General features: G+C 41.7%; 1 protein-coding gene and 1 long non-coding RNA gene across 4 annotated transcripts in view; one reads left to right on the top strand and one right to left on the bottom strand.

Annotated features, from left to right (window-relative positions):
• TTC23 (tetratricopeptide repeat domain 23) overlaps window positions 1-26901 on the bottom strand; it is a 99896-nt gene that overhangs the window by 48234 nt on the left and 24761 nt on the right. For all 3 annotated transcript variants that reach the window (XR_008956153.1, XM_026510372.4, XM_026510373.4), the window contains exons 4-6: window positions 24642-24792; window positions 24331-24456; window positions 252-429 (exon numbers count right to left, since the gene is read on the bottom strand). Coding sequence is in view for 2 of the 3 variants with exons in the window: in XM_026510372.4 (XP_026366157.1) it covers window positions 252-429; window positions 24331-24456; window positions 24642-24792 (455 nt within the window). In the remaining variant the exon portion in view is untranslated. The remainder of the gene's footprint in view (window positions 1-251; window positions 430-24330; window positions 24457-24641; window positions 24793-26901) is intronic.
• Window positions 15530-17864, top strand: LOC123001668 (uncharacterized). Its single transcript, XR_006410786.3, has 3 exons — window positions 15530-15609; window positions 15807-15934; window positions 17425-17864. It is a non-coding gene; the product is annotated as an uncharacterized LOC123001668 (long non-coding RNA).

Below are 26901 nucleotides of genomic sequence, written 5' to 3'. Positions count from 1 at the left end.
CATGAGAAAAGTCATCTTCAGGGAGTCTCGGGCTACCTGAGGCCCATGCACCTGGTAACAGAAGACCCCTATCCCACATTCGTCCACTCAGTCATCTATACGAAGATGTTCATTGAACATCGACTCCAGGCCAAGTGTTCTTATCCAGAGCGAACAACAAAGCCAGGCGTTCTTGGAGTTGCTATCCCACTTGTGTCTATGAAAAGCACTGGGTCCAGAAGAGCTTTGGTGGCCAGTGTATTGCAGCTTACCTGCAGAAAATGCTTGATGGATGCGTCATGAAGTCCCAGGGCTTGCTCGACACCTGCTAATTCCTTCAATACTGGTACACACTCAAGACTTTTTTCACCTCTACTGATCTCAATATATTCTAAAGCCTCTTGGTAGCGGGGCAGCGCTTCTTGAGATTTCTTCTGACTTTGATACATCCTAAAAAATATCAAAGAGATAGTTTTTTAAATAATTAAATAGAAAACATATAGGTGGGAAAATACATAGGTCTGGTGGTTAGGATTTGGCTCTCTGACCCCTGTTGTCCAGGTTCACTTCCTCGCCAGCTAAGTTTTTGTTTCCTCTGAAGAGGCAGTGAGGCATGGTGATTGAGAGGATGGACTTTAGAATAACGAGGAAGTTTCCAATCCTGGCTGCACTAGCTACCAGATGTGTGAATTTCCAGTTGCTTCACAGCTTTCTCATCTCTAAGTTAAGAATACTAACAGTGCCGAAGGAAGTTAAGATGGCGGAGGAGTAGGGGACCCCTTTTTCAGCCGGTCCCCTGAGTCGAGCTGGATAGGTACCAGACCAGCCTAAATAACCACGGAATCAGCCTGAGACGCAGGATGATGCATCTGGATCTCTACAAATGAACATCTCCAGCGCTGAGTATTGAGGTACGAAGCGGGGAGCCATGAAACTGTGCACAGATATCGGAAGATAAACGGAAGGGGGAGGGAGCCGCCGTGTTTGGGCGCCGGGAAGCGGCAGCCACCTGCACGGGGGAGCGGGCGGACTCACAGAGGGCACCCGCGAGAGAGCGGACTGAGACCGGTGAGCCGTGAACGCGCGCGCCACCAGGCATCTCCCGGAACACCGGAATCCCGGTGCGCTCACGGGATCCAGACTGAGACCGGGAGCTCCCGGAGCGCGCGCGGGGCGGCTGGCGGCTGGCGGGCCACCTGCACGGGGGAGCGGGCGGACTCGCGGTCGGCACCCGCGAAACAGCAGACTGAGACCCTGAACCGGGTGCGCGCGCCACCAGGCTTCTCACGGAACTCCGGAATCGAGGTGTGCTCACCGGGCATAGACTGAGACCGGGAGACCCGGGAGCGCGCGGGGCGGCCGGTGGCTGGCGGCATTAGAAACACAAAGGACAGAGACGCGCCGGCCCTGGAAGTGAGGGCAGGGTCACCGAGTTGGTGCGCACATCCCGGGACGCCGCAGGGTTGAGCAGCACCAACAGTAACAGAGTTAAAGTGGCCAGAACATCAGTGGAGAACGGGCCGCAATCCCTCTGTTCTGCGACAATGCAGCCTCTGCTGCTCTGACCCTCAGAAGAGGCATAGCCGGCCGCCAGGGAAAGCCGCCAGAGAACAAAAGCCTGGAAATACCGGCTCAGAGAGTGCCCATCCCCATCCTCCCTCGCAGGGGCACGGAGACTCTACCCAAACAGGGTTGCCTGAGTATCGGCGCGGCAGGCCCCTCCCCCAGAACACGGAAGGCAGGCTGAAAAATCAAGAAGCCCACAACCCAGGCGCCTGGGTGGCGCAGTCATTGAGCGCCTGCCTTCAGCTTAGGGCGTGATCCCAGTGTTCCGGAAAGGAGTCCCTCATCGGGCTCCTCCGCTGGGAGCCTGCTTCTTCCTCTCTCACTCCCCTGCTTCTGTTTCGTTCTTGCTGTCTGTCTCCCTCTCTCAGATAAGTAAATAAATAAAATCTTTAAAGAAGAAGCCCACATCTCTAAGATCCCTATAAAACAAGGGGCACGGCCTGGGACCCAGTCAATAATTTTGGGCTCTGGAAACCCCGCAACCTCTCTTCATCAGAATGACAAGAAGGAGAAGCCCCCCCCAGCAAAGAAAGGACAGTGAGTCAGGGGCCTCTGCCACAGAAGTAACGGATATGGATGTAACCAAATTATCAGAAATGGAATTCAGAGTAACAATGGTCAAGATAATGAGTAGACTTGAAAAAAGTATTCAGGAAAATATTACTGAGAATATACAATCCCTAAGGGCGGAAATGAGAGCGAATTTGACAGAAATTAAAAATTCTATGAGCCAAATGCAGGCAAAACTAGAGGCTCTGACGGCCAGGGTCACGGAAGCGGAGGAAAGGGTTAGTGAATTGGAGGATGGGTTAATAGAGGAAAAATTAAAAATAGAAGATGGTCTTAAAAAAATCCACGCCCACGAATGTTGGCTACGGGAGATTACTGACTCAACGAAACGATCCAATGTTAGAATCATCGGCATCCCCGAGGGGGTGGAGAAAAACAGAGGTCTAGAAGAGATATTTGAACAAATTGTAGCTGAAAACTTCCCTAATCTAGCAAGGGAAACAAAAATTCGTGTCCAAGAGGCAGAGAGGACCCCTCCCAAGCTCAACCATGACAGACCTACACCACGTCACGTCATAGTGCAACTCGCAAATATGAGATCCAAGGATACAGTATTGAAAGCGGCCAGGGCAAAGAAATTTCTCACGTACCAAGGCAAAGGCATCAGAATTACATCAGACCTGTCTACACAGACCTGGAATGAGAGAAAGGGTTGGGGGAGCATTTTTAAAGCTCTTTCAGAGAAAAACATGCAGCCAAGGATCCTTTATCCAGCAAGGCTGTCATTCAGAATTGATGGAGAAATAAAGACATTTCAGAATCGACAGTCACTAGCCAATTTCGTAACCACGAAACCAGCCCTACAGGAGGTATTACGGGGGGTTCTATAAAAGTAAAAAGGCCCCAAGAGTGATACAAAACAGAAAGTCACAGCCAATACAAACAAAGACTTTACTGACAACATGGCAGAATTAAAAGCATATCTCTCAGTACTCAGCCTGAACATTAATGGTTTAAATTCTGGTTTCAAACGCCACAGGGTTGCAGATTGGATAAAAAGAAATGACCCATCCATTTGCTGTCTACAAGAGACTCATTTCGAACCCAAAGATGCATTCAGACTGAGAGTAAGGGGATGGAGTACCATCTTTCACGCAAATGGACCTCAAAAGAAAGCTGGGGTAGCAATTCTCATATCAGATAAATTGGATTTTAAACTACAGACTATAGTTAGAGATGCAGAAGGGCACTATATTATTCTTAAAGGAAGTATTCAACAAGTGGATATGACAATTATAAATATATATGCCCCCAACAGGGGAGCAGCAAGATACACAAGGCAACTCTTAACCAGAATAAAGAGACATATAGATAAAAATACATTAATAGTAGGGGACCTCAACACTCCACTCTCAGAAATAGACAGAACACCCTGGCAAAAACTAAGCAAAGAATCAAAGGCTTTGAATGCCATACTCGACGAGTTGGACCTCTTAGATATATATAGAACACTACACCCCAGAACCAAAGAATACTCATTCTATTCTAATGCCCATGGAACATTTTCAAGAATAGACCATGTTCTGGGACACAAAACAGGTCTCAGCCGATACCAAAAGATTGAAATTATCCCCTGCATATTCTCAGACCACAACGCTCTGAAATTGGAACTCAACCACAAGGAAAAATTTGGAAGAAACTCAAACACTTGGAGACTAAGAACCATCCTGCTCAGGAATGACTCGATAAACCAGGAAATCAAAAATCAAATTAAACAATTTATGGAGACCAATGAGAATGAAAATACAACAGTCCAAAACCTATGGGATACTGCAAAGGCAGTCCTAAGGGGGAAATACATAGCCATCCAAGCCTCACTCAAAAGAATAGAAAAATCTAAAATGCAGTTTTTATATTCTCACCTCAAGAAGCTGGAACAGCAACAGAGGGACAGGCCTAATCCACGCACAAGGAAGCAGTTGACCAAAATTAGAGCTGAAATCAATCAAGCAGAAACCAGAAGTACAGTAGAGCAGATCAACAGGACTAGAAGCTGGTTCTTGGAGAGAATCAATAAAATTGACAGACCACTGGCAAGACTTATCCAAAAGAAAAGAGAAAGGACCCAGATTATTAAAATTATGAATGAAAAAGGAGAGGTCACGACGAACACCATTGAAATTGGAAGGATTATTAGAAATTTTTATCAACAGCTATATGCCAATAAACTAAGCAATCTGGAAGAGATGGAATCCTTCCTGGAAACCTATAAACTACCAAGATTGAAACCGGAAGAAATTGATTTCTTAAACAGGCCAATTAATTATGAAGAAATTGAGTCAGTGATAAACAACCTTCCAAATAACAAAACTCCAGGCCCGGACGGTTTTCCTGGGGAATTCTACCAAACATTCAAAGAAGAAATAATACCTATTCTCCTAAAGCTTTTTCAAAAAATAGAAACAGAAGGAAAGCTACCAAACTCATTCTATGAGGCCAATATTACATTGATCCCCAAACCAGGCAAAGACCCCCTCAAAAAGGAGAATTACAGACCGATTTCCCTAATGAATATGGACGCCAAAATCCTCAACAAGATACTTGCTAATAGAATCCAACAGTTCATTAAAAGGATTATCCACCACGATCAAGTGGGATTCATACCTGGGATGCAAGCGTGGTTCAATATTCGCAAATCAATCAGCGTGATACATCATATCAACAAGAAAAGACTCAAGAACCATATGATCCTCTCAATCGATGCCGAAAAAGCATTTGACAAAATACAGCATCCTTTCCTGATTAAAACCCTTCAGAGTGTAGGAATAGAAGGTACATTTCTCAATCTCATAAAAGCCATCTATGAAAAGCCTACTGCAAATATTATTCTCAATGGGGAAAAGCTGGAAGCCTTTCCCTTAAGATCAGGAACACGACAAGGATGCCCACTCTCGCCACTATTATTCAACATAGTACTAGAAGTCCTTGCAACAGCAATCAGACAACAAAAAGGGATCAAAGGTATTCAAATCGGCAAAGAAGAAGTCAAAATGTCTCTCTTCGCAGACGACATGATACTCTATATGGAAAACCCAAAAGAAGCCACTCCCAAACTATTAGAAGTTATAGAGCAATTCAGTAACGTGGCGGGATACAAAATCAATGCTCAGAAATCAGTTGCATTTCTGTACACGAATAACGAGAACGAAGAAAGAGAAATCAGGGAATCCATCCCATTTACAATAGCACCAAAAACCATACGTTACCTTGGAATTAACTTAACCAGAGACGTAAAGGACCTTTATTCTAGAAACTATAAATCACTCTTAAAAGACATTGAGGAAGACATAAAAAGATGGAAAGATATTCCATGCTCATGGATCGGAAGAATTAACATAGTTAAAATGTCCATGCTACCCAGAGCAATCTACACTTTCAATGCTATCCCGATCAAAATACCGAGAACGTTTTTCAAAGAACTGGAACAAATAGTCCTTAAATTTGTATGGAACCAGAAAAGACCCCGAATCTCCAAGGAACTGTTGAAAAGGAAAAACAAAGCTGGGGGCATCACAATGCCGGATTTCGAGCTGTACTACAAAGCTGTGATCACAAAGACAGCATGGTACTGGCACAAAAACAGACACATAGACCAATGGAACAGAATAGAGAGCCCAGAAATGGACCCTCAGCTCTTTGGGCAACTAATATTTGATAAAGCAGGAAAAAACATCCGGTGGGAAAAAGACAGTCTCTTCAATAAATGGTGCTGGGAAAATTGGACAGCTACGTGCAAAAGAATGAAACTTGACCACTATCTCACACCATACACAAAAATAAACTCCAAATGGATGAAAGACCTCGATGTGAGACAGGAATCCATCAAAATTCTAGAGGAGAACATAGGCAGCAACCTCTACGACATCAGCCTAAGCAACCTTTTTCATGACACATCCCCAAAGGCAAAAGAAACAAAAGATAAAATGAATTTATGGGACTTCATCAAGATTAAAAGTTTCTGCACATCCAAGGAAACAGTCAGAAAAACTAAGAGGCAGCCCACGGAATGGGAGAATATATTTGCAAATGACACTACAGATAAAGGACTGGTATCCAAGATCTACAAAGAACTTCTCAAACTCAATACACGAGAAACAAATAAACAAATCAAAAAATGGGCAGAAGATATGAACAGACACTTTTCCAATGAAGACATACAAATGGCTAACAGACACATGAAAAAATGTTCAAAATCATTAGCCATCAAGGAAATTCAAATCAAAACCACACTGAGATACCACCTTACGCCAGTTAGAATGGCAAAAATAGACAAGGCAAGAAACAACAATTGTTGGAGAGGATGTGGAGAAAGGGGATCCCTCCTACATTGTTGGTGGGAATGCAAGTTGGTACAGCCACTCTGGAAAACCGTGTGGAGGTCCCTTAAAAAGTTAAAAATTGAGCTACCCTATGATCCAGCCATTGCACTACTGGGTGTTTACCCCAAAGATACAGACGTAGTGAAGAGAAGGGCCATATGCACCCCAATGTTCATAGCAGCAATGTCCACAATAGCTAAATTGTGGAAGGAGCCGAGATGCCCTTCAACAGATGACTGGATTAAGAAGTTGTGGTCCATATATACAATGGAATATTACTCAGCAATCAGAAAGAATGAGTTCTCAACATTTGCTACAACATGGACGGCACTGGAGGAGATAATGCTTAGTGAAATAAGTCAAGCAGAGAAAGACAACTATCATATGATTTCTCTCATCTATGGAACATAAGAACTAGAATGATCAGTAGGGGAAGAAAGGGATAAAGAAAGGGGGGGTAATCAGAAGGGGGAATGAAACATGAGAGACTATGGACTATGAGAAACAAACTGAGGGCTACAGAGGGGAGGGGGGTGGGGGAATGGGATAGACCGGTGATGGGTAGTAAGGAGGGCACATATTGCATGGTGCACTGGGTGTTATACACAACTAATGAATCATCGAGCCTTACATCGAAAACCGGGGATGTACTGTATGGTGACTAACATAATATAATAAAAAATCATTATTAATTAAAAAAAAAAAAAAAAAAAAAAAAAAAAAAAAGAATACTAACAGTGCCTACTTTATTGGGTTATGAAGATTAAATAAGCTAATATTCATAAAAACACCTAGAACAGTCTCTGACACATAGTAAGTGCTACGTAGGTGTTGGTTTAAAAAACATAGAATACTTAGCAAACCATAATAGCAACCACAAAGGATGCCGAGAGGCTGATAACTGATCTGTTGAGAAATTATAGAAATTTCCCAGTACTGGTGAGGGTATAAAGCACTATCATGAACTGTTAGAAAGAGTATAATTTGAGTATAAACTTTTCTTTCTTTTTTTTTTTTTTAAAGATTTTATTTATTTATTCGACAGAGAGAGAGACAGCCAGCGAGAGAGGGAACACTAGCAGGGGAAGTGGGAGAGGAAGAAGCAGGCTCATAGCGGAGGAGCCTGATGTGGGGCTCGATCCCACAACGCCGGGATCACGCCCTGAGCCGAAGGCAGACGCTTAACCGCTGTGCCACCCAGGCGCCCCTGAGCATAAACTTTTCTATATCAAAATTATATACATACATAAGTACACACATATTTCTGCTAATGGCACTTTAGCAATTTATCTTAAAGAGATATGCTGGCAGGACAAGAAGATATGTACAAGAATGTTTACCTAAGCACTCTTTGTAATAGTGGAAAAGTACAAGGCACTTAAAATATACAAATAGAAGATCATCCAAGCAGATTACAACAAGGACATCTATACTGTGGAACGCCACATAGCCATTAAAGTTAATGTTGATCTGGATTTACCAACAAAGAAGTAGAAAAGGCAGAATACAAAAATGCTTTGTATAATATCTCCTGCAGGTGAAAATGTTATATCAAATCGATATGCACACGTGCATCAAGAGCAGTCTAAATGGCCAGTGAAATATGAGCAATACTTACCTTTAAGGGATTGGTTGTGATTTTACTTTTCTTATTTACACTTTCTAAATTTCCCATATTTTCTTCTAAAAAATTATATTACTTTGACATCAGAAAAATGTTAATTTAAAAATTATGAATTAAGGTGGCAGTGGAAAAAAATCCTTGTCGCTTTTTGATAAAACCCTGTCACATAAAAAAACATATCCCTATATTTTGTTCAGCAAACATAACAGCAGACATTTAAAAACACTCTTCTCTAAAATATTTGTGAAGAAATAGAAATTTTCCTTGCATGGAAAAACTTTATATATCAAATTCATCAGGAAAGGTACCCACCCTTTCTGTGTTAGCTTTACCCTAGAATCTTTATTACAAAAAGATCTTATAATTCCCAACCGCCCATGGGTAAATGGAGTCATAATGTGAGAAAGTGACTAGGAAATCACAAAAAAAAAAAAAAAAAAAAAGGGGGTGTTGTTTTCAACTCAGTCACTGGAAAATTTTCACGACTATTTTTGTTCTCTAATAAGTTTCAAAGGAATTGATTGAAAAAAGTAAAGATGCTCTTTAGATCTGAGGTTCAGATGGTCCCAGTGAAATAAAATCCTGACCGGACAGCTTATGAACTGGGATACCTTCTCTAATTGGAAAGAGGTTTCACACACAGGAAGCGGTCAGGGATATGTTCCTGGACCAAACAGGGTCCAGGCTGTAGCCTGCAGCCACTCTTCACCTTGGAAAGGAAGAGGTAAGCAGGTGACCGAGTAATACCAGACTTGCCTTCTGACTCTTACTGAGCTTTGGATGTCATGAGTAATAATTAGCTTTGTAAGTATCATATTTTGCTTTTGAAGAGAAAATCCACCAGCATCTTGAGTGACAGAAAGAGGCTTTGAAGCATACGGCTGATAACAAATCACTCACAATTGAAAACAGAAGTCAGCAAACCGTGGCCTGTGCACCAAATCTGCTCCCTGTCTATTTTTGTAAATAAAGTTTTATTGGCATGCAGCCACACCCACTTGTTTACGCTTTGTCTCTGACTGCTTTTGCACCACAAGGGCAGAGTTGAGTAGTTGCAACAGACACCTACGAAGTCTGAAATATTTACTACCTGGGCCTTTACAGAAGAAGTCTGCTAACCTCTGGCCTAGAATCTAGAGAAAGCTACATACTTTCAAAATGACTTTAGATTTTTTTCCATCTAATTTGGCCTAGAGAACCCCAACAATGCCACAAATATGTGAGCAAAGGAAAAAAAAATCATCTTCTTCCGTTCTCGTGTTCATAAATGACGAAGCATGTGCCAAGGAAATAATAGGTCTTTTGTTTGCAAGGCCGCTGTACCAATCATAAAAGGGTAATAAAGCAAATACAAATGCCAAGATGACTTCATTTGAGCAACAGCTTTAAAAGGAAGCAATATTCAAAGCTTAGTAATCAAGCTTATAAATGAAAAAAAAAAACGCAATAACAAGACATAAGTTAATTCATATAACAACAATTGTTCCTTTCCCGAGATAGAGTATGAAAGAAAAGCATTTGAGAGTCTGTAATGGTGCAGAACAGGGACAACTTGTAGCCATTTACCTACTGTCTTAGCCCAAAACACAGCATGTCGCTTCAGGTTAACACACTTTTTCAGGTATTCGAAAGTCATCCTTCAGATACCTGACCCTTGGAAACAATTTTATAAAAGAAGAACCCAGGACGAGAGGCAGGACCATCAGTTACAAGTACCGCAGCAGGAGCAGAAAACCCAAACTGTAGGGTTTTTTTGTTTTTAAGAGAGAGAGAGAGAGAACGTGTGCGCAACTAGCAGAGGGAGACGGAGAGAGAAAATTCTAGCAGGCTCCACACCCAGTGTGGAGCCCGATGTGGGGCTCAATCTCACGATCTTGAGATCATGACCTGAGCTGAAATCAAGAGTTGGATGCTCAACCGACTGAGCCCCCCAGATGCCCCCCAGTTGGAGCACCCTTACAGACAAGACCACACAACCTTGGGCAAGAACATAACATCTCTGAACCTTGGTGTCCAACAGTTGCTGCAGAACCAAGGAAGATGTCTGAAATGATCTGCAAACTAAGGCAAGTCATACAGGTTGGAATTAAATGTCTATACGTCATCATACCTTTTCCCTTCCCCTCCCAACCACTGGTCTATACGGAACTGAGCGCTACAGCTTTGGGCTGTTCTTCTGTTGAAATGGGCTCCGCTGTGGTTTCACACTCACCTGTGTAAGATTTTGGAACATCCAAATATTAGGCAAAATCAGTCAAACTCATGAGCCTGAGGAAGGCATTTGCTTATCCAGCTGAGCTTTTAGAGAATTTGAAAATCATTTATTATAAGAATAATACATATTCATCATGAAAATAAAAGATATAGAAAAATAAAAAAATATATATATAATTGCAACAACCAAAGATAGTGCTGTACACCTTGATATATACACTTCCAGATGATTTTCTATGAATATTTTTTAAAAGGATCATAATGTTTTAGAACCTGTTTCTTTCACTTAATCCTATATTGAAATGTGGCAATGAATGCTATAGCACCACTTTTAGTGGCTGAGTGCTGTCATAATCATATTTAATGGACCACTCATCTTTAAAAATAGTATTAGTAAGTTTAAAAAATGGCTTGTGGAAAAGTTTTACCAATCATATTTCTGATGAGGGACTTGTATTCAAGTAATATATAAACAACTCTTGCAACAAAATAAAAAGACAACCCAATTTAAAGATGTGTAAAGTTTCTAAACAGCCATTTCTCCAAAGATACACAAATAGTCAATAAGCACATAAGAAGATGTTCATTACCATTAATCATCAAGGAGATGCATATCGAAACCACAATGAGATACTACCTCACACCCACTAGGACAGTGGCTGTAATAATGATAAAGAAAGATAGTAAGAAGTGTTGGCAAGGAAGCGGGACACCTGGAACCCTTTCGTACTGCTGTTGGAAATGTAAAATCATGCAGTTACTTTGGAAAATAGTGGCAGCTCCTCAAAAGTTTAAACAGAATTATGGTAGGACCCAGTAATCCCACTCCTACATATATGCCCAAAAGAAAGGAAGACATGTATCCACATAAAAACTTGTACACAATGTTCATAACGGTACTATTCGTAAGAGTCAAAAAGCACAAACAACCCAAACGTGCCCCAAGGAATGTCCATTCTGAGCAATGAGTAAATAAAATGTGGTATATCCATACAATGGAATATTACTCGACCATCAAAAGGAAGTACTGATACATGTTAAAGAATGCACGAACCTTGAAAAAAGTACGCCAAGGGAAAAGGTCAGTCACAAACAACCTAACCTTATACCTAAAGGAGCTACAAAAAGAACAACAAATAAAATTTAAAACCAGCAGAAGGAAGGAAATAATAAAGATTAGAGTAGAAATAAATGATGTAGAAACTAAAAAAACAACAGAACAGTTCAATGAAACTAGGAACGGGTTCTTTGAAAAGAATCAATAAAATTAATAAACCGCTAGCCAGGCTTATCAAGAAAAAAAGAGAAAGGACTCGAATAAATAAAATTACGATTGAGAGAGAAGAAATAACAACCAACACCACAGAAATACAAATAATTACAAGGGAATATTATGAAAAACTATATGCCAACAAATTGAACAACCTAGAAGAAATGGATAAATTCCTAGGAACATATAAACTACCAAAACCGAAACAGGAAGAAATAGAAAATTTGAAAAGACCCATAACCAGCAATGGAACTGAATAAGTCATCAAAACCCTCCCAACAAGCAAAAGTCCAGGACCAGATGGCTTCACAGGTGAATTCTACCAAACATTCAAAGAAAAGTTAATACCTCTTATTCTCAGACTATTTCAAAAAATAGAAAAGGAAGGAAAACTCCCAAATTCATTCTATGAGGCCAGTATTGCCCTGATACCAAAACCAGACAAAGACTCCACTAAAAAAGAGAACTACAGGCCAATATCCCTGATGGACATAGATGCCAAAATCCTCAACAAAATACTAGCAAACTAAATCCAACAACACATTAAAAAATCATTCACCACAATCAAGAAGGATTTATTCCTGGGCTGCCAGGGTGGTTCAATATTCACAAATCAATCAACGTGATACATCATATCAATAAGAGAAAGGATAAGAACCAGATGATAATTTCAATAGATTCAGAAAAAAAATTTGACAAAATATAACATCTACTCATGACAAAAATCATCAATAAAGTAGGTTTAGAGGGAACAAAGCTCAACACAATAAAGGCCATATATTAAAAACCCACAGCTAGCATCACACTAGTTTTTCCCCAAGGTCAGGAAAAAGACAAGGTGTCCACTCTCACCACTTTTATTCAACACAGTACTGGAAGTCCTAGCCACAGCAATGAGACAACACAAAGAAATAAAAGGCATCCAAATCAGTAAGGAAGAAGTAAAACTTTTACTATGTGCAGATGACATGATACCGTATATAGAAAACCCAAAGACTCCATCAAAAAACTGCTAGAACTGATGAATTCAGTAAAGTTGCAGGATACAAAACCAATGTACAGAAATCCATTGCATATCTATATGCCAATAATGAGGCAGCAGAAAAAGAAATTAAGAAAATGGTCCCATTCACAATTGCACCAAAAATAATAAGATACCAAGGATAAACCTAACCAAAGAGATGAAAGACTTGTACTTGAAAACTATAGAACACTGATGAGAGAAATTGAAGACAACACAAAGAAATGGAAAGATATTCCATGCTCATGGATTGGAAGAACAAATATTGTTAAAACGTCTATACTACCCAAAGCAATCTACACATTTCATGCAGTCCCTGTCAAAATACCACAGCATTTTTCACAGAAGAAGAACAATCCTAAAATTTGTATGAAACCACTAAGGATCCCAAATAGCCAAAGCATTCTTGAAAAAGCAAAGCAAAGCAATTCCAGACTTCAAGTTTTATTATAAAAACAGTATGGTACTGGCACAAGAATAGAAAACCCAGAAATAAACCCACAACTCCAAGGTCAATGGATCTTCAACAAAGCAGGAAAGAAAATCTAATGGAAGAAAGACAGTCTTTTCAACAAATGGTGTTGGGAAAACTGGACAGCATCAGGCAAAAGAGTGAAACTGGGGGCACCCAGGTGGCTCAGTATAGTTAAGCATCTGACTCTTGGTTTCAACTCAGGTCATAATCTCAGGGTCATGGGATCAAGCCCCACATTGGGCTCCACACTCAGTGCAGAGTCTGCTTAAGACTCTTTCCCTCTCCCTCTGCCCCTCCCCCTGCTTGTGTGCTCTCCCTCTCTCTCTCCAAAATAAATAAATAAATGAATAAATAAATAGATAAATAAAATCTTTATAGAAGAGAGAGAGAGAATGAAACTGGACCACTTTCTTACACCACACACAAAAATAAATTCCAAATGGATTAAAGATCTAAATGTGAGACCTGAAACTAAAAAGATCCTAGACGAGAACATAGGCAGTAACTTCTTTGACAATGGCTGATGCAACTTCTTTCCAGATATGTCTGAGGCAAGGGAAACAAAAGCAAATATAACTACTGGGACTGGGTCAAAACAAAAAGCTTCTGCATAGTGAAGAAAACAATAAAAAAAACTAAAAAGGCAACCTAGGGAATGGGAAAAGATATTTGCAAATGACACATCCAATAAAGGGCTAGTATCTTTAGCATATAAAGAATTTATAAAACTCAACACTCAAAAAATGAATAATTCAATTACAAAATGGGCAGAAGACATGAACAATCTTCCAAAGAAGATATACAGATGGCCAACAGACACCTAAACAGATGTTCACCATCACTCACCATTAGGGAAATACAAATCAAAACCACAATGGGATACTACCTCACACCTGTCAGAATGGCTAAAATCAACAACATAAGAAACAATAGTTGTTGGTGAGGATGTGGAGAAAAAGGAACACTCCTGGACTGTTGGTGGGAATGCAAACTGGTGCAGCCACTGTGGAAAACAGTATGGAGGTTCCTCAAAAAGTTAAAAATTGAACTACCCTACCATCCAGCAATCCCACTTATGGGTATTTATCCAAAGAACATAAAAACACTAATTCAAAGGGGGTACATGCACCCCTATGTTTACAGTAGCATTAATTACAATAGCCAAACTGTGGAAACAGCCCAAATGTCCATTGATTGATGACTGTGGTGTATATATACAATGGAATATTATTCAGCCATAAAAAAGAATGAAATCCTGCCATTTGCAATGACATGGATGGAGCTAGAGGGTATAATGAAAATGCTAAGCAAAGTAAGTCAGACCAAGACAAATACCATATGACTGCACTCACATGTGGAATTTAAGAAACAAAACAAACAAGCAAAGGGGAAAAAAAGACACAAATTAAGAAACAGACTCTTGGGGCGGCTGGCTGGCTCAGCATGTAGAGCACGCAACTCTTGATCTAGGGGTTGTAATGGTTGGTGTAGAGATTACTTAAAAAAGATCTCTGAGTGCCTGGGCGGCTCAGTTGTTAAGCATCAGCCTTTAACACATGTTATGATCTTGGGGTCCTGGGATCGAGGCCCTCATCGTGCTCCCTGCTCAGTGGGGAGGCTGCTTCTCCCTCTCCCTCTGCCCCTCCCCCCTGCTTGTGCGCACTCTCTCTCTCGCAAATATATATTCTTAAAATAAAAAAAATTTAATTATTTTTTAAAAATTAAAAAAAAACAGACTCTTAACACTAGAGAACAAACTGATGGTTGCTAGGGGGGAGGTGGATGGGGGATGGGTAAAGTAGGTGATGGGTAGGGGGAGTGCACTTGTTGGGATGAGCACGGGGTGATACATGGAAATGTTGAGTCACTCAATTGTACACCTGAAACTAACACTGTGTTAAAAAAAGAAAACGGAAAAAAAAAAAAAAAAAGGCAAGTCACAAAAGGCCACACATTGTATGATTCCATGTATATGAAATGTCTCAAACCGGCAACTCCATAGAGACAGAAAATAGATTAGTAGCTGTCAGAGGCTGGGGGAACATGGTAATAGATTGTCAATGGGATGAAGAAGTGAAAATGATTGTGGTAATGCTTGCACACCTCTTGTTAATATACTGAAAACCACTGAATCGTGGATTTCAGTTGGGTGAGTTGTATGGCATGTTAATTACAGCTCAATAAATCTGTCCTTCAAAAAAGTCTGTGAACATTTGGAAGTGAAACCAAAAAAGGATGAGATTTAGCAGTACCTGTAAAGCTAGTAATTTTTTATTTAAAAAATAATTGTAATAATGTTAAACGAAAACCAAAATATTTTTCTCTTAATATCATCCTTGAGCCAGTCACAGCTAACCAGCACAAAGCAAGTCAGAACAGGACGTGTGCTTTGGCTTTAAATGGGTCCTGCGTGATTAGGCAATCCTACCCGTCTGTTTTCGGGCAGAGGATTAGAGCAGAGCATGTTGTAGGTCCTTATGCACCTGACACTCAGCGATGGGCATTCCCAAGGGAGGCCATAAATTGGGCTTGAACACTGAGCTACTGGCCTCACTCTAATCTTGCAGAGCTGTAAGCATGTTTCCTGATGAGCTCTAAGGCTTGGGTCTCCTGGGGGAGTGCCCAGATCTATGAAAAGTATAATGCTAACGAGAAAGCAAGAAATTCATGGAGAGAAAAGCCATAGAAAATCATTCTTAATGTTGTATTCTGATAAATACTCTGTAAGCTTAAATATGTTAATATATTTCTTATTATGACCTCTGCAGAATGCCGATATGGAAGAATCCAGAAACTGGTGACAAACCCAGAATCTTTTTCCTTTGGATGATTGTTTCAAGCCAAGAAGCTGTGGTTAAGGAAATTAGTTGGAGGACTGGTGAGTTATAGAAGAAAGGTAAGTTCTCTATAGCTTCCAAAGTTACCCAGATGAGTGGAATTCAGAGTGTGTCAAAGGTGGGCTAGAATAGAAAGGCCAATCCTCCAGCCAAGCTGAGCGCTGCCCACCAGGCCATCTAGGGCATGGTTTTGGAGTCCTGGTCCAGCACTAAGGAGCTCAACTCCTGTCGGCAGGGCCTGGCTCTGCACCTGCCCCTTCCTCTGTGCCTAAGTTCTGATGGACACCTGGCCGAGGGGGCAACTGGGAGTTTCAGTCCAGCCCCTGCTCTGCAGAATGAGCTGTTGCACTTAGACACAAAGCTATCTCTGCCTGGAAGAAAGGGCACCTTTTCCAATTCTCACCAAGGCTCTGTCCCTCATCCAACCACGTACAACGGTGGTACAGAGGTGACAGTGGCTTTGCTGGGACCTGAGTTTCCCTGGACTTGATGAGTTCAGATAACTCTTGAATGTCACCTAAACCCCTCTGGCTTCCCTGACACCAGAATCCTTCCAGCTTCCCCTTCGTGTCTTGTGGATCTTTCTCCTGGGTGTTTGGTGGGCCTTCTAGCTGGAATGTTCTTTCTTTCTTCCATCGCTGCCTGGCAAACTTCCATTCATCTTTCTAACTACTATCCCTCTTTTAGTTTTAGCTTAGCAGTCTCCTCCTTTAGGAAGGCATCCCTGACAAGGGCCAGGACTAGAGTGGGAGCAGAGAGACACCTAGGACACACCATTTAAGGGGCAGGCAAATGTAGGGTGGGCACCCAAGAGTGAGTGCCTCCTTAAATGGTGTGGCTTGGGCACTTGGCTTTCTCATCTTAAACCCTGCTCTGTTCCCTGACACCTCAGGCTGGGTTGGGAGCCTCTGTGAACACCTGACTTGGCTCCCATGGAGCTGTGAACCTTCCTTGCTCAGGGAATATCCCCCACGCTGGTAACTTGGGGCCAATCCCTTTAGTGCTGGGCTCTATAAAGGCAGGGTCCAAGGCTGCCTCATTGGCCTTGGCATCCCAGCACCTTACAATGTCTGACACAAAGTGGGAGCCAGCTGCCTGATGGAAGGAAGCAGGAGAAGCTGAGGAGGGAGGAAGAAACAACCTACAAATACAAATCCATTAGCTTAGAGACTCTGAGGCTATAGTTCATAGCTGAATTTTCATAGATTCCAGAATGAAGTTGAGGACAAACATCTTCAAAAAAAAAAAAAAAAAGCACAAGTTTTCACATTGATTTGGTGACAAGAATATTATAGACTACTGATCTAATGAAAGGTTGGGGAAGTTGTTGAAATGTTAGAAAAGGTGGAATAAAAGAAACCTTGTAGGACCTATTAGGGCTTGAATTGTATCCTCCCACCCAAATTCATATGTTCGAGTCCTCACCTCCAGTACTTGAGAATGTGACCTTATTTGGGAATAAAGTTGTTGTTGATATAATTAGTTAAGAAGATGTCATACTAGAGTAGGGGGACCCCTAATCCAATATGACTGGTGTCCTTATTAAAAGGACACAAAGACACACGCAGAGGGAGAAGCCCACGTGAAGACGAAGGCAAGACTGGGGCGATGCATCTAGAAGCCAAAGAACGCCAGAGATTGTCCGGGCATCCACATGACCGCCAGAAACAGAGGCTTATCAAGCTAACGTCATCTCCAGTGAGCCTTCTGGAGCTCATCAAGGGTATGCTGTTCACATATAAGAAAAGACAAAATAGAAAATAAAATTACTTTAGCTTCACAATATATTTAATAAAAAAGGAATGGAGGGGGTATGGCATCAGGGAATGCCTACATGGTAGCCTTGCCTCCGCCGCCAACTCGTTTACAACCTCAGTCAATTTCAGGTAATCTCGTCTGTCTCCATTTGCTCGTGTGTAATGTTTGGGATGGCAACATTGTCTCCTTTCCGCTTCTCTCTGCCTGCAGGGAATGCTTTGAGGATTTATTGTCTAGCGTGCCCATAATATGTTTAGGCAGCTTTAGGAAACACCAGACAGATGAAAAGATAAGAGAGTTTTGAACAACAGAATGTGGCAGTATGTGAATTTGGCAGGTCCACAACTTCAACCACAACATATTTTATTGAATGAAAATACATCCACAGTCATTCTCCAGAGCACGTGATGAGACACTATCTCATTTCAGATGGGCTTCAGAAGATCTCTCAGGGATGGAGACTTGTTTCAACAGGCCACAAACGAATGCAATCTCTTTGGTATTATTAAGACAACAGAGAGTTTCCTTTTAACAGCTCTGGAATTTGGGGGCGCCTGGGTGGCTCAGTTGGTTAAGTGTCTGCCTTTGGCTCAGGTCATGATCCCTGGGATCATGAGTCCTGGGATTCGGGCTCCCTGCTGAGCTTCTCCCTCTGCCTCTGCCTCTCCCCCCACCCCACTCATGCTCTCTCTCAAATAAATAACTAAATAAACTCTTTAAAAATAAATAAATAGAAGCTCTGAAACTTGGCAAGAATATGGAGCAACAACGAAAAGCAAAGGCTTTGTGGGAAGGTTGCTGATCATCGAAATCTGATGAGAAATCAATCCGGAAAGAGGACAAGGGGGATTTTCTAGAGCCAGAGTGAGAAAAGGCTTACATCTGGATCTCTGTCTCCCCTCTGGCACACACAGCTAAAGGCTTTGACTGTAATGTCAGGTCTCCGTTCTGCACCAGAGAATATGATCTGGGCCGTGGTGAGGAGCCCGGACACCCGAGTTTGGTAGACCAGGCTCTGCCGTTCCCAGCTGTGGGACCCTGGGAAATGACCTCCCTTCTCCTTGGCTGCTCCATTTGAAAATGGTACTAGGAAGAGTGCCCAGCACAGAGGACTAAATAAGACAAGGTCTAAAAGGCACCTCGGAAGAGCCTGACATAGAAGGTATGGTCAAGAGTTTGTAGCTGGTGTGGTTGCCTAAAATCACCGTTATTATTTGCAGTTGTGTAAGGAAATGTGTATTATAAGGATGTAGTGTTAGAAAGGGAAAGACAAAAATATAGCGCTCTGAAATGTAAAACTTCAAGGGATTCAAGAAATAGAAAGCAGATAAAGTATATGCAGGTAATCTGTGCCGTGCGAGGTTTTGTGCTTCTCCACATTAAAAAAAAAACCCTGAATTTTCAAAAATCAGATTCTGTGTAAGGGAAGCGCATTTCTCTAATCAAAGGAATACAGGACGAAGAAGAGCACCAGAAAAAAAAAAAATAAACCATTTTCTTCTTTGTGAAACAAGCATAAGGCAAATAGTGTCCCATGGGAGGAGCTGCCAGGAGAAACATCTCCTCTGGAGAAGAACAGGGCATTTCCCAGGGGAGGAAAGGGAGAAGCAGGGCTTTGAACACACGAGCATTCGTCAGAGCCTTTATACCCCAGAAAGGGATGCAGAGAAGGTGATTCTTTAAAGAAACACATCTACTGAGGTACAAGCTTAGATACCAAGGACCTCCAGGTGATGGAATAAACTTAAAAAAACCCCCAAAAAACAGCTGAGTCCTGAAAGCAAGATTTAGAGATTACTGCTTGGAACACTGTAGATTCTAAAAGCAAGAGAGTAAAGGAGATTACTGAAGTATCAAAAACTCTCAATAAAAGCCCCTGGAGATACTTTATGGGGAAGCATACGGAACTAAGTCGAATTTCAGCATCCCAGTGAGGTGGTGGCAGGTAGATACACACAAGGTCCCACATGCCATTGTTTATTCCATTATCTTCTACCCCTTCCCAGGAAGTACCAGCCAAGGGAGAAACCCTCCTCAGCTCCTTTTCTCTTGGGAAACCTTATGTTAGAATCACTCCCCAAATTTCATGACTATAATGGATCCAGAAGAAGCAAGACAAAGAAACAAAGTCAAGTTAAAAATAAAAACATAAGACTATCTTAATTTTAGCTTAGGTGGTTCATAAAAGCAAAGACAAAAAGAATGCTTAGCCTTTCCCAAGTTACAGGATAAGAATACAAAAGAATATTGCATGCCAGGAGCAGTCTTGAAGTGCAGAATCTTAGTCTGCGATATAAACACATGCTTTAAAATCAAATCATTTCTGAGATGAAACCGCAGAAAGATAAATGTTCCATTGGATTGTAACTATAATAACTACTTTTTAAAAAGGGTCTACGGGGGCTCCTGGCTGGCTCAGTCTGTAGAGTATGCGACTCTTGATCTCGGGGTCATGAGTTTGAGCCCCACAGTGGGTGTAGAGATTACTTAAAAAAAAAAATCTTGGGGTGCCTGGATGGCTCCGTTGGTTGGGCAACTGACTCTTGATTTCAGGTCAGGTCATGATCTTAGGTTCATGAGATCCAGCCCTCCCTCCGCTCCATGCCTAGCTTAAGATTCTGTCTCTTCCTCTCCCTCTGCTCCTCCTCCTGCCCCCTTCTAACCTCCCCCTTCCACACCACTTGTGCATGCATGCACACTTTCTTTTAAAAATAAATACATAAAATCTAAAAAAAAAAAAAAAAGGTGGGGGTCTACCATGTACCCAGATGCTTTAATGTGTGAATGTGTGGTCTATTTCATCATCACAGCAAATCTTGGAGGTCTGATCGTTTCTACCTTAACAGGAGAGGAGAGTGGGGGACTTGCCCATAGTCCTACAGCTGGGAGGGTGGAATGGATGCGGATTTGAACATGGGGCTACCTGACTGTAAAGTCTACACTGTTGACTACACCACGTCACATTCCTTCGAGATACAGGAGATGTTCTGTTGATGCTCTAGTTATCCCAAATGCACTGAGCGCTTGTTAGCACAGGAACGGGGTAAGTGCTCAAGGACCAAGCTGTGGAAGACTCCAAAGATCACATGTCCCACGGTCCTAGGGGAAACCTAACGTTCTGGAGCAGCAGTAACCAGGGTAGGAAATAACTCTTAACACGGGGGAAGGTTTGCCCATTTTCACTAGCGAGTTTATCACGTTTAGGAAAACAAGGGGGTGCATAGGAACATATTTTGGACTTACTCTCCGAAGTTAATGAATAATTAATGAATAGAAAGTAGCGCAGAACAGAGGAGGGCAGGTAAAAGGGACAAAGCTTCAGCCCACAGTTCAGGATAGAAGGCACGGAGCATGAGTCACCCGGCAGCGTTTATCTGTCAGACCAAGGAGAAAAGAACCGGCCCGGCCTGATGGGCACCATAAAAGGCGAGGCAGGAGGAGGAAGAGGAGGCATGAAAGATACCCTTTTAAGAGGAACACAAATCCCGTGAGAGCTGCTGGAGAAGTTATCCTGGTCTTCTAGCACCAGGACCTGGTAAAAGAAAAGGCCCTTGTGGTTGTGAATATAAGCAAAAATGTAAAAAAACAAAACCTCGTAAATTTCTAAAGCAGCTCTGTGTAGGCAAAATATTCATAATTCAATGAGGAAACGAAGCCAAGGGATCCAATGAAAACCATGCAGTTGAAACATGCAAGTTCCAGTGACTATGTCCCTGTGAAGAACCAGGACTGAAAGAAGTGGTGAAGTTTAAAACAACTTAGCTAAACACAAAGTAACTTTGTAGGACAGCTGGGAACATTAATTTACATTCCTGTTGGGTATTCGGCACAGATGTGTACGAGGCGCGCCATCTGCCGGCAAGATTTGGCACTGCTATTTGGAAAGACAGGAGGTGCCGGATTCTGGAGGACAGATTACCCTATTTCTGTAGCAACACCAATGGACGTTAAGTTCTCGTAACATTGCTTAGGTTTCAACAGATGCAACAAATATCAGGTCTGGGACGTCCTATTTGCTTATTTCCTGTCTTACAATACAAGATAGAATACATACTTCTGGGCGGGAAGAAATTCTGGACTAGCAGGTCCTCCCCGTGATTACCCTCTTCCTCCTCTTATTGCATAAATGGAATCATACAGTATGAATTCTTTTGGGTCTGGCTTCTGGCACTACGCGTTGTTTGTGAAAGTCACCCACGATGTGAAGCAGAGGAGCAGTCTGATCATTTCCTTTGTATGAACAGATCACAATTCTATCTATCCTGCTTTTGATGAACAGTTCGGTTGTTTCTGATTCTTGGCTATTACAAATAATGTAGCTTTGGACATTCTTTACTGTCTTTTGGTGAACATATGTGTGCGTTTCTGTTCTATTTATGAGTGATACCGCTATGTCATAGAGTAGATGAACATTCAAAATTTGAAGATAACGCTAGTTTTCTAAAGTAGTTATACCAAATATATTCTAAACGACAACATGAGAAAGCATCTAAGAGCCTGACATCCTTCCCAACACTTGATATTATCAGTCTTTCAAAAAACTTTAGCCAACCTTACGACCCAGCAATTGCACTACTGGGTATTTACCCCAAAGATACAGATGTAGTGAAAAGAAGGGGTACATGCACCCCAATGTTCATCGCAGCAATGTCCACAATAGCCAAACTGTGGAAGGAGCCGAGATGTCCTTTAACAGATGAATGGATAAATAAGATGTGGTCTTCTTATATACAATGGAATATATATATACAATGGAATATTACTCAGCCATCAGAAAGGATGAATACCCACAATTTGCATCGACATGGATGGAGCTGGAGGGGATTATGCTAAGTGAAATAAGTTAAGCAGAGAAAGACAATTATCATACGGTTTCACTTATATGTGGAACATAAGGAATAGCAAGGAGGACAATAAGGGCAGGAAGGGAAAAATGAAGGGGGGGAAATCAGAGAGAGAGAGACAAACCTTGAGACGCTCTGGACTCTGGGAAACAAACTGAGGGTTTCAGAGGGAAGGGGGGTGAGGGGATGGGGTAACAGGGTGATGGGTATTAGGGAGGGCACATGTTGTGATGAGCACTGGGCGTGACACGCAACTAATGAATCATTGAACACTACATCGAAAACTAATGATGTTCTATACGTTGGCTAATTTAACATAATTTTTAAAAAGATTAAAAAAAAAAACTTTGGCCAGTCTAGTGGAGCTGTAGTAGTAGCTCATGACTTTAATTTTCGTTCCCTGATGCCTGATGAGGTAGAACATTTAGGATGCTTATTAGCCACGTGGGCATCCTTTTTTGGTGAAGTCTCTTGCCCGCTTTTCTTTCTTTCTTTTTTTTTTTTTTTGTTAAAGATTTTATTTATTTATTTGACAGAGATAGAGACAGCCAGCGAGAGAGGGAACACAAGCAGGGGGAGTGGGAGAGGAAGAAGCAGGCTCCCAATGGAGGAGCCTGATGTGGGGCTCGATCCCAGAACGCTGGGATCACGCCCTGAGCCGAAGGCAGACGCTTAACGACTGAGCCACCCAGGCGCCCCATCTTGCCCACTTTTCTATTCAGTTGTTTGTCTTTGTTTTACTGATGTATAGGAGTTCTTTACAGATTCTAGATATGAGCTCTCTGCCAGTTATGCATATTATAAATATCTTCTTCCTCTCTGTGGTATGAAATACATGGTGACTTAAACACAGAGGAGGGGCTCCAGGACAGCAGACAAGAAACAGAAAGTCAAGAGAACGACGTCAGAACTCTAGGACCCAGGGGTGGATGTGTCAGCATCACATTATTATTTTATTTTTTTGCTTTTTAAAATTTTTTTTAATTTTTAAATTTTTAATATTTTATATTTTTATATTATATTCATATATATTCATTATTTTTATAGTATATTTATACATATATTTATATTTATTTTATATTTTTATTTTTATATTTTTATTTTTTAATTTTTTATTATGTTATGTTAGTCACCATACAGTACATCCTTAGTTTTTGATGTAGTGTTCCATGATTCATTAGTTGCATATAACACCCAGTGCACCATGCAATACGTGCCCTCCTTAATACCCATCACCAGTCTATCCCATTCCCCCAGCCCCCTCCCCTCTGAAGCCCTCAGTTTGTTTCCCAGAGTCCACAGTCTCTCATGGTTCATTCCCCCTTCTGTTTACCCCCCCTTCATTCTTCCCTTCCTTCTCCTACTGATCTATTTCTTATGTTCTGTAAATGAGTGAAACCATATGATAATTGTCTTTCTCGTCTTGACTTATTTCACTGAGCATGATCTTCTCCAGTCCCATCCATGTTGCTGCGAAGTGAACAGTGTCACTGATGGGGGCGCCTGGGTGGCTCAGGTGGTTAAGCGTCTGCCTTCGCTCAGGTCATGGTCCCAGGGTCCTGGGGGGAGCCTGCTTCTCCTTCTCCTCCTGTTCCCTCCCCCACTCCATGGCACACACGCTCTCTCTCACTCTAATAAATAAAATCTTAAAAAAAAAAAAAGTGTCACTGATGTGTGTGTCTTGGTTGCGGCTGCTGTGACATGACCATGGTCCTCTTTTGCTTCTGGACAACGGCCACAGAGAAGTCACGGACACAGCATCATGGAGAAGCTCCTTCTGCCTGAAGACAGATTCTTCTGGAAGAAAACCACCGGCCATCATGTATTCAAAACGTCCTAAACCAGAAACTTACTGTGCAGATGACAATTTGATCCGTGCTTGAATTTCTGTCCATTCCTCCTTCATAATCCTGCCGCACTGCAACAGCTCCTTTGCAAGTTGCTCTGCCTTTGACAAATTCTCCGAAGCTTCCTTAAATCTGGGTCGTGCTCAGGAAACTTCACCCATGGCTCTAGATTCTGGGCCCCTAGTGCCTAGACATCCTTGGCTCTTAAACTTCCCATCACCTTTCCTGAGCCGTCACCTTTTGATTTGGCCTTGAAAATTAAATATAAGCATTACAGAGGGCATTCCTAGGTGGAAAGATTAGAAACAAAAGGATACTTTTGAAGGGAGAGTAAGGCTTTCCCCAGGGTATGGAACAGCTCGATTGAACACTTGAAAACATCTGTATTGTCGTTATTGTGAGGCACGATGGAGTTGGTGAGGATTTCTTTGGCTTTTTCTGCATGTTGCTTTGCTTGCCGGGACAGTCCTGTGGACAAAGAGAAAGAGGTGTCGGTTTCTCTTTCACGTCAGCAGGACAGGACTATACTTAGCTATGGCTAGGAAACTGAACGAGGTCTCCTTCACGTACTGGCAAGTGACACGCAGAGATGGATCGGGGCAGCATGAAATATTTGTCCTGACCCTAAAATCCAAAGGAGTTGTTTACACCTAGTACTCAAGACAAATTTTTCCCCAAATGGCCTTTCTAGAAATAAACAGAACGAGCAGGAACTGAACAACTTTGAAACTTCACCAATATCCGATATAAAACATGTTCTAAATAATTATAAGAAAACAAATGGAATGCAAGGACTATAGCATTCTGCGCAGGAAATAAGGTATTCATGAATTTTAATCCTGGCTTTGTGACAGCGATCTTAATGAAATACTAAAAATTCTGAATCTTCTACTTGTCTATCTATAATCATAGCTTCAGAGAGTTATTTTAGCAGAATACAAATATAGTGACAATCCACAAAAACTTACAAATATAATTCCAATGACAGAATGGGCTAATATGCTACACTCTCTTATTCCTACAAGGTTCTTGACTAATAAGAAACAAAATGGAACAACGAGAAAAATAATCACTGCCAAGCACTAATTCCCCGGTGCATTGCAGAGTTCTTCCGTGGGCTTATTAATTTGTGGTAAGTGTGACACGGGGGTCACCAGTCAGGTTTCAGGGCTTCTCACTTCCCCACACCAACATATTCTCCTCCACCCATATCCATACACCCCTGGTCTTATGTTTTTCCATTATATGAAATTGCATCTCAAATCTCTAAAAGAAGCTGCCAAAAATATGAACTTAATTCTGTTCCCGTGTCTATAAAACAAAAGAATGTATTTTCTGATGGAGAAAATCCAGGGTATGTTCTCCATGTGGGAACTCTTGGAGAATTTTGTCTAATTTTTTTTGTTTGTTTTAATTTTTAATTTAAATTCAACTGAATTAACATATACTGTATTATTAGTTGCAGAAGTAGAATTTAGTGATTCATCAGTTGCATACAACACCCAGTGCTCATAACTTCAGAGAATTTTGTCTAACTTTTTTAAAGCACACATTTAATCAACCTACGAGAAATCGATTAGTGCCAATTACGCACGCAATATTACCGAAGAGAACGGCGCACTGTATTACCAACTTTGGTACATTCCCTCGAGGAACTCCGTCTACCGGAAGCAGTGTGGGTTGAGGTTTGAGAACACTGGCTCTGACATCTAACTGCCCAGAATGAGTTCCCTGAACCACCACCAACTCTGAAACACTGGCCGCAGCTTCCTCAACTGTAAACAGCGATGATAATATTACCCCCCTTATAGGACTGTGATGAAGAATGAATGAGAACATGCGTGGGAGATAGTTAGCATGGTGCCTGGCGTTTGATAAGACCTTAATGAAGAATAGATGCTGCTTTCACTTTAAATTGAGCAAGAAAGACTATCACGCAAAAAGATAGCAGGCTCTGGAAGAAAAGCATCATTTGAAATCCCAGACGCCAGGCCCCTGGTGCTGGTGTGCAAAAATCTTAGGTCTGAGTCTCGGATCATCTACCTCCTAACGGTGTAAATTGGGGCAAGCTGTTTCAGCTCACTCATTCCCTCTGAATCTAAAAATATAGGAGGGGGTTAGGGTTTGAACTAGATGATCTCCGGGGTCCCCTCTGGCTCCAACAGTCTTTGATCGAATAGGCAGGACCAGTTGACAATCAGATTTAGCCAAATTTATTGGGTAGTGATTCTGTGCTGAGCATTGCGGCATTTTCTAGTCCTTGTTATTTTATGTATTCACTGGATCAATCCTGGGAAGTTAAGTACCACCACCATCATTGTCATTGCTTTTCAGTGGAAAAAAGGGGTACGGAGACATACTCTCATACAGCTCATCCTAGGATGCCTAGTCGAAAGGAGAAGACAGGCTAGCCTGTTGTTTTTGCCTTCCCTGCATCCATCCCCCTTCCTCTGTTTTCTTTTGGGGACACCTGGCCCCTGCACACCCAATCCATGCGATTTAGCCAAGGCCGGCCAGTCCCCCAGGCGCTAGTGGAGACAAAAGCCAGACCTAGCCAGTCGGACTACTCCTCGCCTT

Source organism: Ursus arctos, unplaced genomic scaffold (assembly GCF_023065955.2).
Source record: "Ursus arctos isolate Adak ecotype North America unplaced genomic scaffold, UrsArc2.0 scaffold_28, whole genome shotgun sequence".
Classification (NCBI taxonomy): Eukaryota; Metazoa; Chordata; class Mammalia; order Carnivora; family Ursidae; genus Ursus; species Ursus arctos.
The sequence above is the reverse complement of the archived record's forward strand: the minus strand, read 5'-3'. Positions and strand labels throughout refer to the sequence as shown.